This window comes from Anomaloglossus baeobatrachus, chromosome 4, assembly GCF_048569485.1.
Source record: "Anomaloglossus baeobatrachus isolate aAnoBae1 chromosome 4, aAnoBae1.hap1, whole genome shotgun sequence".
Taxonomy (NCBI): Eukaryota; Metazoa; Chordata; class Amphibia; order Anura; family Aromobatidae; genus Anomaloglossus; species Anomaloglossus baeobatrachus.
This window is the reverse complement of record NC_134356.1, coordinates 53,574,088-53,587,342: the sequence shown is the minus strand read 5'-3', so window position 1 is coordinate 53,587,342 and position 13,255 is coordinate 53,574,088. Positions and strand designations below refer to the sequence as shown.

The window sequence follows — 13,255 nt, the reverse complement described above, 5'->3', positions numbered from 1 at the left end:
GTCTTTTACATTTACCACCGCCATCTTGTCTTCCTGAAGGTCGTAGAAGCCGCCAATGGCACCACCAACAACTGCGGCTCCAATGAGACTGTGATCCTGAAGGAGAGCATGGATTCCCGGCTGTACATCCTTTCCTTTCTACCGTTCCTCATCCTCCTGGTGTTTATTCGGAACCTTCGTTACCTGTCAGTCTTCTCACTCCTCGCCAATGTGGCCATGCTGGGGAGCGTCGTTATGATCTACCAGTTTATTGGCAGGGTCAGTATGCCTTATATATTTTTTTTTAAATTATTTATTATTATTATTATTATTATTATTATTATTATTATTATTAATAATAATAATAATAATAATAATAATAATAATAATATCATCATTTTGTATTGATTATTAGTTATTATTATTAGTATATTACATATTAGTAGTATATTATTATTTATTGCTATATTAATATTATATTTTTTATTATATATTGTGGTGTTTATTGTATGAGTAGTATATATTGTTTATTATTATTATTATTATTATTATTACTATTACAATATATACTAGTAATATATAATATATGTATTGCTATATTATTATTATATTTTTTAATTATATTTGTTGTATATGAATTAGTATAAATTGTATATTACAATATATACTACTAATATATTTACTGTATTTTTCGGACCATAAGACGCTCTTTTTCCCCTCAAATGTTGGGGGAAAGTGGGGGGTGCGTCTTATGGTTTGAATGTAGGGCTGCGGGGAATGAGGGTGCTGCGGTGGAGCCAGTCATCGGGGGCATGAGCAGGCTGCAGCAGCGCTTGCCTTGACCACGTGGACCCGCTAATTTAATATGCATGCCCATCCTCCCGCCCATCATCTCTCAGCACTGACAGGTGGGCGGGATGATGGGCGAGGGATAAACAGCCGGCCCACATGATCACCCCTGGCAACTACAGCCTGGCGTGATCATGTGCGGCTGTATTCACTGCCCCCCCCCCGTGCATCATCATCAGCGCGGGGTGCAGTGAAGCAGTACACTCACCTGTCACCGTTCCCCTGCAGTACCGCAATCTCCTCCTGGCTGCCGGCGGCCGCTGAGTGGAGCTGTCCCCGTTCCCCTGCAGCACCGCAATCTGCTCCTGTCTGTGCCGGCGGCTGCTGAGTGGAGACTAGTGGTGCGCACAGCAATGACGTCATCGCTGTGCGCACGTGTCCACGCGCAGCCGCCGGCAGCCAGGAGGACATCGCTGTGCTGCAGGGGAACGGGGACGGCTCCACTCAGCGGCCGCCGGCAGCCAGGAGGAGATTGCGGTACTGCAGGGGAACTGGGACGGCTCCACTCAGCGGCGCTGACACAGACTGGAGGAGGAGCGATGCTGCAGGGAGTGAGGTGAGGTAAGGTGAGTATGAACGTATATTTTTTTTTATGTGCCACAGGATGCGGGCCGTATACCAGCATGGTATAGCATGGTATAGCAGGATGGGGGTATATTATGAGCAGGATGGGGGTATATTATGAGCAGAATGGGGGTATATTATGAGCAGGATGGGGGTATATTATGAGCAGGATGGGGGTATATTATGAGCAGGATGGGGGTATATTATGAGCAGGATGGGGGTATATTATGAGCAGGATGGGGGTATATTATGAGCAGGATGGGGGTATATTATGAGCAGGATGGGGGTATATTATGAGCAGGATGGGGGTATATTATGAGCAGGATGTTGGTATATTATGAGCAGGATGGGGGTATATTATGAGCAGGATGGGGGTATATTATGAGCAGGATGGGGGTATATTATGAGCAGGATGGGGGTATATTATGAGCAGGATGGGGGTATATTATGAGCAGGATGGGGGTATATTATGAGCAGGATGGGGGTATATTATGAGCAGGATGGGGGTATATTATGAGCAGGATGGGGGTATATTATCAGAAAGGATGGGGGTATATGAGCAGGATGGGGGTATATTATGAGCAGGATGGGGGTATATTATGAGCAGGATGGGGGTATATTATGAGCAGGATGGGGGTATATTATGAGCAGGATGGGGGTATATTATGAGCAGGATGGGGGTATATTATGAGCAGGATGGGGGGTATATTATGAGCAGGATGGGGGTATATGAGCAGGTTGGGGGTATATACAAGGCAGGAGGATCATTACCAGGATGGGGTATCTTAGTAGAGAATTTGGGGACATTACCCCCATAAGTGTCAGCAGCAGATCCTCGCCCCATAAGTGTCATGACTCCATTTTTTGCTTAAAATTTTATTTTTCTATTTCTTTGTCGCTCCATTGGGAGACCCAGACAATTGGGTGTATAGCTTCTGCCTCCGGAGGCCACACAAAGTATTACACTTAAAAGTGTAAAGCCCCTCCCCTTCTGCCTATACACCCCCCGTGCCTCACGGGCTCCTCAGTTTTCATGCTTTGTGCGAAGGAGGCTGACATCCACGCATAGCTCCACATCTTGGTCAGCAGCAGCTGCTGACTAGGTCGGATGGAAGAAAAGAGGGCCCATAACAGGGCCCCCAGCATGCTCCCTTCTCACCCCACTCTGGTCGGCGGTGCTGTTAAGGTTGAGGTACCCATTGCGGGTACACAGGCAGGAGCCACATGCTGTTTTCCTTCCCCATCCCTTAATGGGCTCTGGGGGAAGTGGGATCCTAATCGGTCTCCAGGCACTGAGACCGTGCTCCCTCCGCAGCCCCTGGGGAATCTGCTGGACAGGAGCCGGGTATCGTCAGGGACAAGGCCCTGCTACTGTGAGGTACTCTGTGTCCCCCTGGGGGACCGCGCATGGAGCGCTTGTGCCATACACACTGCAGCACTGCTGGGTGTGTTAGTGCGCCGGGGACTACCGCGTCGGCCGCGCTTATTTGCCGGCCGCGCTTATAACTTTAGTCCCCGGCTTTTGCGGCCTAGTATCGCATATTCCCGCCCCCAGGCCTGCCAGTCAGGGGAAGGGCGGGACGCTGCACAGGACGTCAGCGCTGAGGGCTGGAGCATACTCTGTATCCTCCTCCCCCCTCACTCAGCTCAGTGGGGCATCAGATTCCCGCACTTTCTGGGGCACGCCCACGGCCCCCTCCTCCCCACAGAACGCCGGCAGCCATTCCTGTCAGCACTTCTGACGCTGGAGAGGAGAGACAACACAGCTCTGGGAGGCCCAGGCAAGGGAATCTGGTGATCACACAACCGCTTTGAGCGGTCGGTAAGCAGCACCTGGGTGCTGGCCCCACTGAGTGCCGAAGTGTACATATATATATATGCTTATATGCTATACATTTACACTGTACGGTCGCACTGTTGATTTTTGGCTATATACCCTCCTGGATTGTACTCAGAGGAGACAACAGCATGTCGTCCGCAAAAAGCAAGGGTGCCAAAGCACAGGCTTACTTTGCAACCTGTACCTCATGTGCGGCTATACTACCGGCAGGTTCCACCGATCCTCATTGTGTGCAATGCTCGGCCCCTGTGGCACTTACTCAGCCGGAGCCTCTGCTACTAGTGGCCCAGGTGGAACCACCTGCTACCACTGTCCAGGTGACAGGGACGGAGTTTGCAGTATTTGCTGACAAACTGTCTGAGAGTATGGATAAATGGTCTGCTAGGATACTAGAAGCCTTACAGTCCAGACCGGTGACTCAGGCCACGGGCACTGTTCAATCATTGACCCCAGGCCCCCCTCAGTTGGAGCAGCAAAGTGCTCCTGGGGTGACCCATAGGTCCCAGGGTGAGGTCTCTGACACGGACCGCAGTCCCAGACCGCCTAAGCGGGCTCGCTGGGAAGTTCCCTCGACCTCATCACACTGTTCGGAGTCTCAGCAGGAGGACTCTCTGGATGATGAAGCGGAGGTAGCAGATCAGGATTCTGATCCTGATGCCGCTCTCAACCTAGATACACCTGAAGGTGACGCCATAGTGAATGACCTTATAGCGACCATCAATCAGGTGTTGGATATTTCTCCACCAGCTCCTCCAATTGAGGAGTCAGCTTCTCAGCAGGAGAAATTCCGTTTCAGGTTTCCTAAGCGGACATTGAGTACGTTTCTGGATCACTCTGACTTCAGAGAGGCAGTCCAGAAACACCGAGCTTGTCCAGATAAGCGTTTTTCCAAGCGCCTTAAGGATACACGTTATCCCTTCCCCCCTGACGTTGTCAAGGGCTGGGCTCAGTGTCCCAAGGTGGATCCTCCAGTAAATCCATAGTTGCAGTGGAAGATGGGGCTTCACTCAAAGATGCCACTGACAGACAGATGGAGCTCTGGTTGAAATCCATCTATGAAGCTATCGGCGCGTCTTTTGCTCCAGCATTCGCAGCCGTATGGGCACTCCAAGCTATCTCAGCTTGTCATGCGCAGATTAATGCAGTCACACGTACGTCTGCTCCGCAAGTGGTGTCCTTAACCTCTCAGGCGTCGGCGTTTGCGTCCTACGCCATTAATGCTGTCCTGGACTCTGCGAGCCGTACGGCGGTAGCATCCGCCAATTCGGTGGCAGTCCGCAGGGCCATGTGGCTACGTGAATGGAAGGCAGACTCTGCTTCCAAAAAGTTCTTAACCGGTTTGCCATTTTCTGGCGACCGTCTGTTTGGTGAGCGATTTGGACGAAATCATTAAACAATCCAAGGGAAAGGATTCATCCTTGCCCCAGTCCAAACCAAACAGACCTCAACCACGGAAGGTACAATCGAGGTTTCGGTCCTTTCGGTCCGCGGGCAGGTCTCAATTCTCCTCGTCCAAAAGGCCTCAGAAGGATCAGAGGAACTCCGATTCATGGCGGTCTAAGTCACGTCCTAAAAAGACCTCCGGGGGAACCGCTCCCAAAGCGGCCTCCTCATGACTTTCGGCCTCCCCAAACCGCATCCTCGGTCTGTGGCAGGCTTTCCCGCTTTTGCGACGCCTGGCTGCCACAGGTAAAAGACCGTTGGGTGAGAGACATTCTGTCTCACGGTTACAGGATAGAGTTCAACTCTCGTCCTCCGACTCGGTTCTTCAGAACATCGCCGCCCCCCGAGCGAGCCGATGCTCTTCTTCAGGCGGTGTGCACTCTGAAGGCAGAAGGAGTGGTGATCCCTGTTCCTTTTCAGCAACAGGGTCAAGGTTTTTACTCCAACTTGTTCGTGGTGCCGAAAAAGGACGGATCCTTCCGTCCTGTTCTGGACCTAAAACTGCTCAACAAACATGTAAAAACCAGGCGGTTCCGGATGGAATCGCTCCGCTCCGTCATCGCCTCAATGTCCCAAGGAGATTTTCTAGCATCAATCGACATCAAAGATGCTTATCTCCACGTACCGATTGCTCCAGAGCATCAGCGCTTCCTGCGTTTCGCCATAGGGGACGAACACCTTCAGTTCGTGGCACTGCCTTTCGGCTTGGCGACAGCCCCACGGGTCTTCACCAAGGTCATGGCAACAGTAGTAGCAGTTCTGCACTCTCAGGGACACTCGGTGATCCCTTACTTAGACGATCTGCTTGTCAAGGCACCCTCTCAAGTGGCATGCCAACACAGCCTGAGCATTGCTCTAGAGATTCTCCAGAGTTTCGGATGGATCATCAATTTTCCGAAGTCAAATCTGACACCGGCCCAATCACTGACATATCTTGGCATGGAGTTTCATACTCTCTCAGCGATAGTGAAACTTCCGCTGGACAAACAGCGTTCACTGCAGACAGGGGTGCAATCTCTCCTTCAAGGCCAGTCACACCCCTTGCGGCGCCTCATGCACTTCCTAGGGAAGATGGTAGCAGCAATGGAGGCAGTTCCTTTTGCGCAGTTTCATCTGCGTCCACTTCAATGGGACATTCTCCGCAAATGGGACAGGAAGTCGACGTCCCTCGACAGGAACGTCTCCCTGTCTCGGGCAGCCAAGGCTTCCCTTCAGTGGTGGCTTCTTCCCACTTCTCTGTCGAAGGGGAAATCCTTCCTGCCCCCATCCTGGGCTGTGGTCACGACGGACGCGAGCCTGTCAGGGTGGGGAGCGGTCTTTCTCCACCACAGGGCTCAGGGTACTTGGACTCAGCCAGAGTCCTCCCTTCAGATCAATGTTCTGGAGATAAGGGCAGTGTATCTTGCCCTAAAGGCGTTCCAGCCGTGGCTGGAGGGCAGGCAGATCCGAATTCAGTCGGACAACTCCACAGCGGTGGCTTACATCAACCACCAAGGCGGAACACGCAGTCGGCAAGCCTTCCAGGATGTCCGGCGGATTCTGCTATGGGTGGAAGCCACAGCCTCCACCATATCCGCAGTTCACATCCCGGGCGTAGAAAACTGGGAAGCAGACTTTCTCAGTCGCCAGGGCATGGACGCAGGGGAATGGTCTCTTCACCCGGACGTGTTTCAGGAGATCTGTTGCCGCTGGGGGATGCCGGACGTCGACCTAATGGCGTCCAGGCACAACCACAAGGTCCCGACATTCATGGCACGGTCTCAGGATCACAGAGCTCTGGCGGCAGACGCTTTAGTTCAGGATTGGTCGCAGTTTCAACTCCCTTATGTGTTTCCTCCTCTGGCACTGTTGCCCAGAGTGTTACGCAAGATCAGGTCCGACTGCCGCCGCGCCATCCTCGTCGCTCCAGACTGGCCGAGGAGGTCGTGGTACCCGGATCTGTGGCATCTCACGGTGGGCCAACCGTGGGCACTACCAGACCGACCAGACTTGCTGTCTCAAGGACCGTTTTTCCATCTGAATTCTGCGGCCCTCAACCTGACTGTGTGGCCATTGAGTCCTGGCTCCTAGCGTCCTCAGGGTTATCTCAAGAGGTCATTGCCACTATGAGACAGGCTAGAAAACCAACGTCCGCCAAGATCTACCACAGGACGTGGAGGATATTTTTATCTTGGTGCTCTGATCAGGGTTTTTCTCCCTGGCCATTTGCCTTGCCCACTTTTCTTTCCTTCCTTCAATCCGGATTGGAAAAAGGTTTGTCGCTCGGCTCACTTAAGGGACAAGTCTCAGCGCTCTCTGTGTTCTTTCAGAAGCGCCTAGCCAGACTTCCACAGGTCCGCACGTTCCTGCAGGGGGTTTGTCACATAGTCCCTCCTTACAAGCGGCCGTTAGAACCCTGGGATCTGAACAGGGTGCTGATGGCTCTTCAGAAACCACCTTTCGAGCCAATGAGGGATATTCCTCTCTCACGCCTTTCGCAGAAAGTGGCCTTCCTAGTAGCAGTCACATCACTTCGGAGAGTGTCTGAGCTAGCAGCGCTGTCATGCAAAGCTCCTTTCCTGGTGTTTCACCAGGACAAGGTGGTTCTGCGTCCGGTTCCGGAATTTCTCCCTAAGGTGGTATCCCCCTTTCATCTCAATCAGGATATCTCCTTACCCTCTTTTTGTCCTCATCCAGTTCACCAATGTGAAAGGGATTTGCACTTGTTGGATCTGGTGAGAGCACTCAGACTCTACATTTCTCGTACGGCGCCCCTGCGCCGCTCGGATGCACTCTTTGTCCTTGTCGCTGGCCAGCGTAAAGGGTCACAGGCTTCCAAATCAACCCTGGCTCGGTGGATCAAGGAACCTATTCTCGAAGCCTACCGATCTTCTGGGCTTGCGGTTCCCTCAGGGCTAAGGGCCCATTCTACCAGAGCCGTGGGTGCGTCCTGGGCATTGCGGCACCAGGCTACGGCTCAGCAGGTGTGTCAGGCAGCTACCTGGTCGAGCCTGCACACTTTCACGAAACACTATCAGGTGCATACCTATGCTTCGGCAGATGCCAGCCTAGGTAGGCAAGTCCTTCAGGCGGCGGTTGCCCACCTGTAGGAAGGGGCCGTTTTACGGCTCTATTTCGAGGTTTTACTTTACCCACCCAGGGACTGCTTTTGGACGTCCCAATTGTCTGGGTCTCCCAATGGAGCGACAAAGAAGAAGGGAATTTTGTTTACTTACCGTAAATTCCTTTTCTTCTAGCTCCAATTGGGAGACCCAGCACCCGCCCCTGTTCCCTTCGGGCTGTTGTTCTTTGTGTACACATGTTGTTCATGTTCAATGGTTTCAGTTCTCCGAAATTTCTTCGGATTGAATTCACTTTAAACCAATTTATAACTTTTCCTCCTTCCTGCTTTTGCACCAAAACTGAGGAGCCCGTGAGGCACGGGGGGTGTATAGGCAGAGGGGAGGGGTTACACTTTTAAGTGTAATACTTTGTGTGGCCTCCGGAGGCATAAGCTATACACCCAATTGTCTGGGTCTCCCAATTGGAGCTAGAAGAAAAGGAATTTACGGTAAGTAAATAAAATTCCCTTCTTTCCTGCTCTAAAACCAGGGTGCGTCTTATAGTCAGGTGCGTCTTATAGTCCGAAAAATACGGTATATATTTTATTATATATATATTATTATTTTTTTTTTTTTTTTTTTTTTAAATCAACACTTAAAACACAAACAACTAACTTTTTATTTTTTTGACAGTTGAAATATCAAATTTTTCTGCACCCAAAAGTTTAGATACCGCACCTTTTTTATAGGTCAGTAAAATATGTAGTTTTGTGCGTACATGGTAAAGAAAGCCCCCCCCAAAGAAAAAAAAAAAATAAATAAATAAATAAATAAATAAATATATATATATATATATATATATATATATATATATATATATATATATATATATATATATATATATATATATATATATATATATATATATAAATATATATCTCTAAATTTGAGGTGTTTTCTGCCTCCCAGACTTGTGCGTTGTCTCCTCTTTATGGTTTTTACCCCATTGAAGTAATTTGGAAACTTATTAAAGTGTTTTTATGTGGCTTTTGGTTAAGAAGATTCCCAGTTCCGCGTCGTGTCACGTGTCCTAATAGCAGCAATTATTACTGTTATTCTTGGATGTGGAGCACATTCCTGGATAGTAACATAACCCCCCCCCAGTAGCACCACTCCCTTCCTACATGAATTATAAGAAATAATTATTGGTTTTGTTTTAAACCCCGCGTTTCTTTTTTTAATCTCCAGCGAGGTGAGTGATCCCCGGCTAATGAGCTGCCAGCTGCTTTTCTGCTTCTAGCCCCTGGATAAGTGTTCGTGTTTGAGTCTGTTCGGTGTATTAATAAGATGGCTTTTCTTGCTTTCAGGACATACCGGATCCCTCGCACCTTTCCTATGCCGCCAGCTGGAGAACATATCCTCTCTTTTTTGGGACGGCCATCTTTGCCTTTGAGGGCATTGGAGTGGTAAGCTGATGACACTATGATTAATGCAGTACGTATTAGGCCCTGTGCACACGCTGCGGTTTTTGACGCGTTTTTTTTTTTTTTTTTTTCCCACTGCGTGCAGATCTGGTGCAGAAAATTTCTGCAACGTGTGCACAGCATTACTGCCTCGCCTCTGCCATTACCATGCAAATCAGCAGGGTGCGGGTACTACAGACTTGGTGTTCATGGCTTTTGTGTGGACTAAGCCCCCAGTAACAGATCGGTGGTGATTTAACTCCTAGATCCTTCACCAGGCAGCTGAGGGACTCCCATGATGCAGACACCTCTGATCCCAGCAGTTTAAAGGGAACCTGAGCCAAGAGCACTTCTGGGTGCATATCTCTAATCCCTGCCTAACCGTCCCTGTATACACTAGCCTATATAAAGAGATCTTTAGAAAAAATATTTCTATAGAATTTTTACCGTATGCTAATGAGCGCAGGGACTAGTCCCCTGGACGTTAGTTCCCCGGCCAGTCTTCCCCATTAGTATATTCGTACACCCCTGTGGGTGTGCTATTATGCTAATGAATGCGCAGCGTCACAGGATGATCTCACTCACCTCTGCGCTGCCTTCACCACCCGACACTGGATTTCGGCTCAGTGCGTATGACCCCGGAGTTTGGGTCATGCGCACTACTTCAGTTTGAAGCCAGGACACGTACACCTGGCATAATAGTGCACATGACCATAACTCCGGGGTTATGCGTACTGAGCCGAAATCCATCGTCGGACACGATGGCGGCGGAAAGGCAAGTGAGTTCAACGCACTCTCAGGAAGACTTCACCACATTCAAAAAATGCAATTCACACATTTCGTTCAGTCCTCACCACTGCTAAACACGATTACTTCAGAAACCTCATATCCTCTCTAACACACAACCGCAAACAGTTATTCAATACTTTCAACTCCCTCCTTCGCCCACCACTGCCCCCTCAAAATTCCCTCATTTCTGCAGAAGACTTTGCCACTTATTTCAAAGAAAAAATCGACCAAACCAGACAAGTCTTCTCTGCTCAACCACCACAACCCCTTCATATAACTGACCACTTCCCCTCCCCATAAACTTCCTCCCCACCATCACCGAAGGAGAGCTTGCACGTCTTCTCTCAAAAGCGCACCTCACCACCTGCGCACTTGACCCGATCCCATCCCACCTCCTCCCCAACCTCACCACTATCCTTATTCCAGCCTTAACCCATCTCTTCAACCTATCTTTAACGACTGGTACCTCCCCTCTGCCTTTAAACATGCAACAGTCACACCCATCCTAAAGAAACATTCCCTCGATCCAACCTCTACTACCAGCTATCGCCCCATATCGCTACTCCCACTTGCCTCAAAACTCCTGGAACATGTCCATGCTGAACTTTCCTCCCACCTCTCCTCTAACTCTCTGTTTGACAACCTACAGTCCGGCTTTCCTCCTCATCATTCTACTGAAACTGCCCTGACTAAAATCACAAATGACTTACTGCCAAAGCGAACAAGCACTTCTCCATACTCTTACTTCTAGACCTGTCCTCAGCCTTCGATACCGTTGACCACTCCCTCCTATTACAGATCCTCTCTTCCCTTGGTGTCAGAGACCTCGCCCTCTCTTGGATCTCTTCATACCTTTCCAATCGCACTTTCAGTGTCTCCCACTCCCACACAACCTCTTCATCCCGCCATCTCTTTGTTGGCGTTCCTCAAGGCTCTGTCCTGGGACCATTACTTTTTTCTATCTATACATTTGGCCTGGGACAACTCATAAAGTCCCATGGCTTCCAATACCACCTATATGCCGACGACACCCAGATCTACCTCTCTGGCCCAGATGTTACTTCTCTGCTGTCCAAAATCCCGAAATGTCTACCTGCTATATCCTCCTTCTTCTCTCTCTTCCTAAAGCTCAATGTGGCCAAAACTGAACTAATCATCTTTCCTCCGTCTCACCTACACTCTCCACCTGATCTATCTATTACAATAAATAACACCATGCTCTCGCCAGTACACAAAGTTCGCTGCCTCGGAGTGACCTTTGACTCTGCCTTGTCCTTCATACCACACATCCAATCCCTCACCACCTCCTGCCGTCTTCAACTCAAAAATATTTCCAGAATCCGCCCTTTCCTCAATTCCCAATCTACAAAAATGCTAGTGCACGCCCTCATAATCTCCCGCCTCGACTACTGCAACATCCTCCTCTGTGGTCTCCCTGCCAACACGCTCGCCCCTCTCCAGTCCATTCTTAATTCTGCTGCCCGACGGATCCACCTCTCTCCTCAATACCACCCCGCTTCTCCCCTCTACAAATCCCTCCACTGGCTCCCAATCTTCCATCATATCCAATTCAAACTACTAATACTGACCTACAAAGCTGTGCATAATCTGTTTCCTCCGTATATCTCTGAACTAATCTCCCACTACACTCCAACACGTCACCTCCGGTCCTCCCAAGATCTCCTTCTCTCCTCCTCTCTCATTCGCTCCTCACGCAACCGACTCCAAGACTTCTCCCGAGCATCCCCAGTCTCCTGGAACTCACTGCCTCAACACGTCAGACTATCCCCCACCCTTGCAAACTTCAAACGGAACCTGAAAACCCACCTGTTCAGAAATGCCTACAATCTACAATGAACTCACTGCCGCCCGGCCACCGTGCGGAGCTGCCGCCCCCGACCACCGTGCGGAGCTGCCGCCCCCGACCACCGTGCGGAGCTGCCGCCCCCGACCACCGTGCGGAGCTGCCGCCCCCGACCACCGTGCGGAGCTGCCGCCCCCGACCACCGTGCGGAGCTGCCGCCCCCGACCACCGTGCGGAGCTGCCGCCCCCGACCACCGTGCGGAGCTGCCCCCCAATCTACACCCCACCTACTGTCTCCCCCCCCATAATCCTATAGATTGTAAGCCTGCAAGGGTAGGGCCCTCTTCCCTCTGTACTAGTCTGTCTACTGTAACTTGTAGATGTACTCTGTATGTAACCCCCTTCTCATGTACAGCACCATGGAATTAATGGTGCTCTATAAATAAATAATAATAATAATCCTGTGATGCTGCATATTCACTAGCATGGTAGCCCGCCCACAGGGGCCCACAGGGACGTACGAACATGCTAATGAAGGATGGCTGGCTGGGGATCGAACACCCAGGGAACTAGTGCCCTTGATCATTTGCATATGATAAATTATCTTTAGAAATACTTTTTCTAAAGTTATCTTTATCTATGCTAGTGTATACAGGGACGGTTAGGCGGGGATTAGTAATATACACCCAGAACTGCTCGTGGTGGTGCATATTGCATCTGACAGGTTCCCTTTAACGCTTTAAGCACATGGGGCTCCATTTTTCTGCTCATTGGAACCTCATGATGTACTGTACTCATGGCGTGTCATTGGGTTCCCTTGGCAAATGGGTGGCCTAACCAAAGTACCCCAGATTAAGCCAATTAGGCCTTGACAGTGGTGTCATGTCATGGATTTCTTGCCCCAAAGTAAGGTGTCCTCCTTCTCACCCAAGAAAAAGAGCCTTTTTTTTCTCAAATCAAAAAATGTTAAAATGATTTTTTGGGGGGATTATACAAAATTGGCCATAAGGTAGGAAATATAAGATGACGAAATAATGTCTTCCAACTCCCAATGCTTTAGTGCTGATGTCAATCAGTCACCTGAACGTTGCGTTCACAGACCCCGTCAATAATGTTCTGAACGTGCACACAACTCCGCTAAGGCAAGTGATTGATGAGCAAGATGGGTGCTGTATACCAGGATCACCCCCGAAGGCTGACCGATTGTGTCTCCATCTCAAGCTAGCCACATGTTGAATAGGATATTCAGAAATTAGTGAAGTTCAAAGGCAGCAGCTAGATTATTACAAGAAATGGAGGTCGCCCATATGATGAGAGGTTGGAAAGGACGTCTCAGAGGAGATCTCATTTATATGTATAAATACATGTGCGGTCAATATAAAGGACTGGCACATGACTTATTCCTTCCAAAGACAATACTAAGGACCAGGGGGCACTCACTGCGAGTGGAAGAAAAGCGATTCCGACAGCTAAATAGGAAAGG

The 13,255-nt window shown here is 49.7% G+C and overlaps 1 protein-coding gene across 1 annotated transcript in view; it reads left to right on the top strand.

Annotated features, from left to right (window-relative positions):
• The window catches only part of LOC142303164 (proton-coupled amino acid transporter 1-like), a 112,130-nt gene that overhangs the window by 48,913 nt on the left and 49,962 nt on the right, over positions 1-13,255 (top strand). The window contains exons 7-8 of the mRNA XM_075344335.1: positions 40-258; positions 9,084-9,182. Of these exons, the coding sequence (XP_075200450.1) occupies positions 40-258; positions 9,084-9,182 (318 nt within the window). The remainder of the gene's footprint in view (positions 1-39; positions 259-9,083; positions 9,183-13,255) is intronic.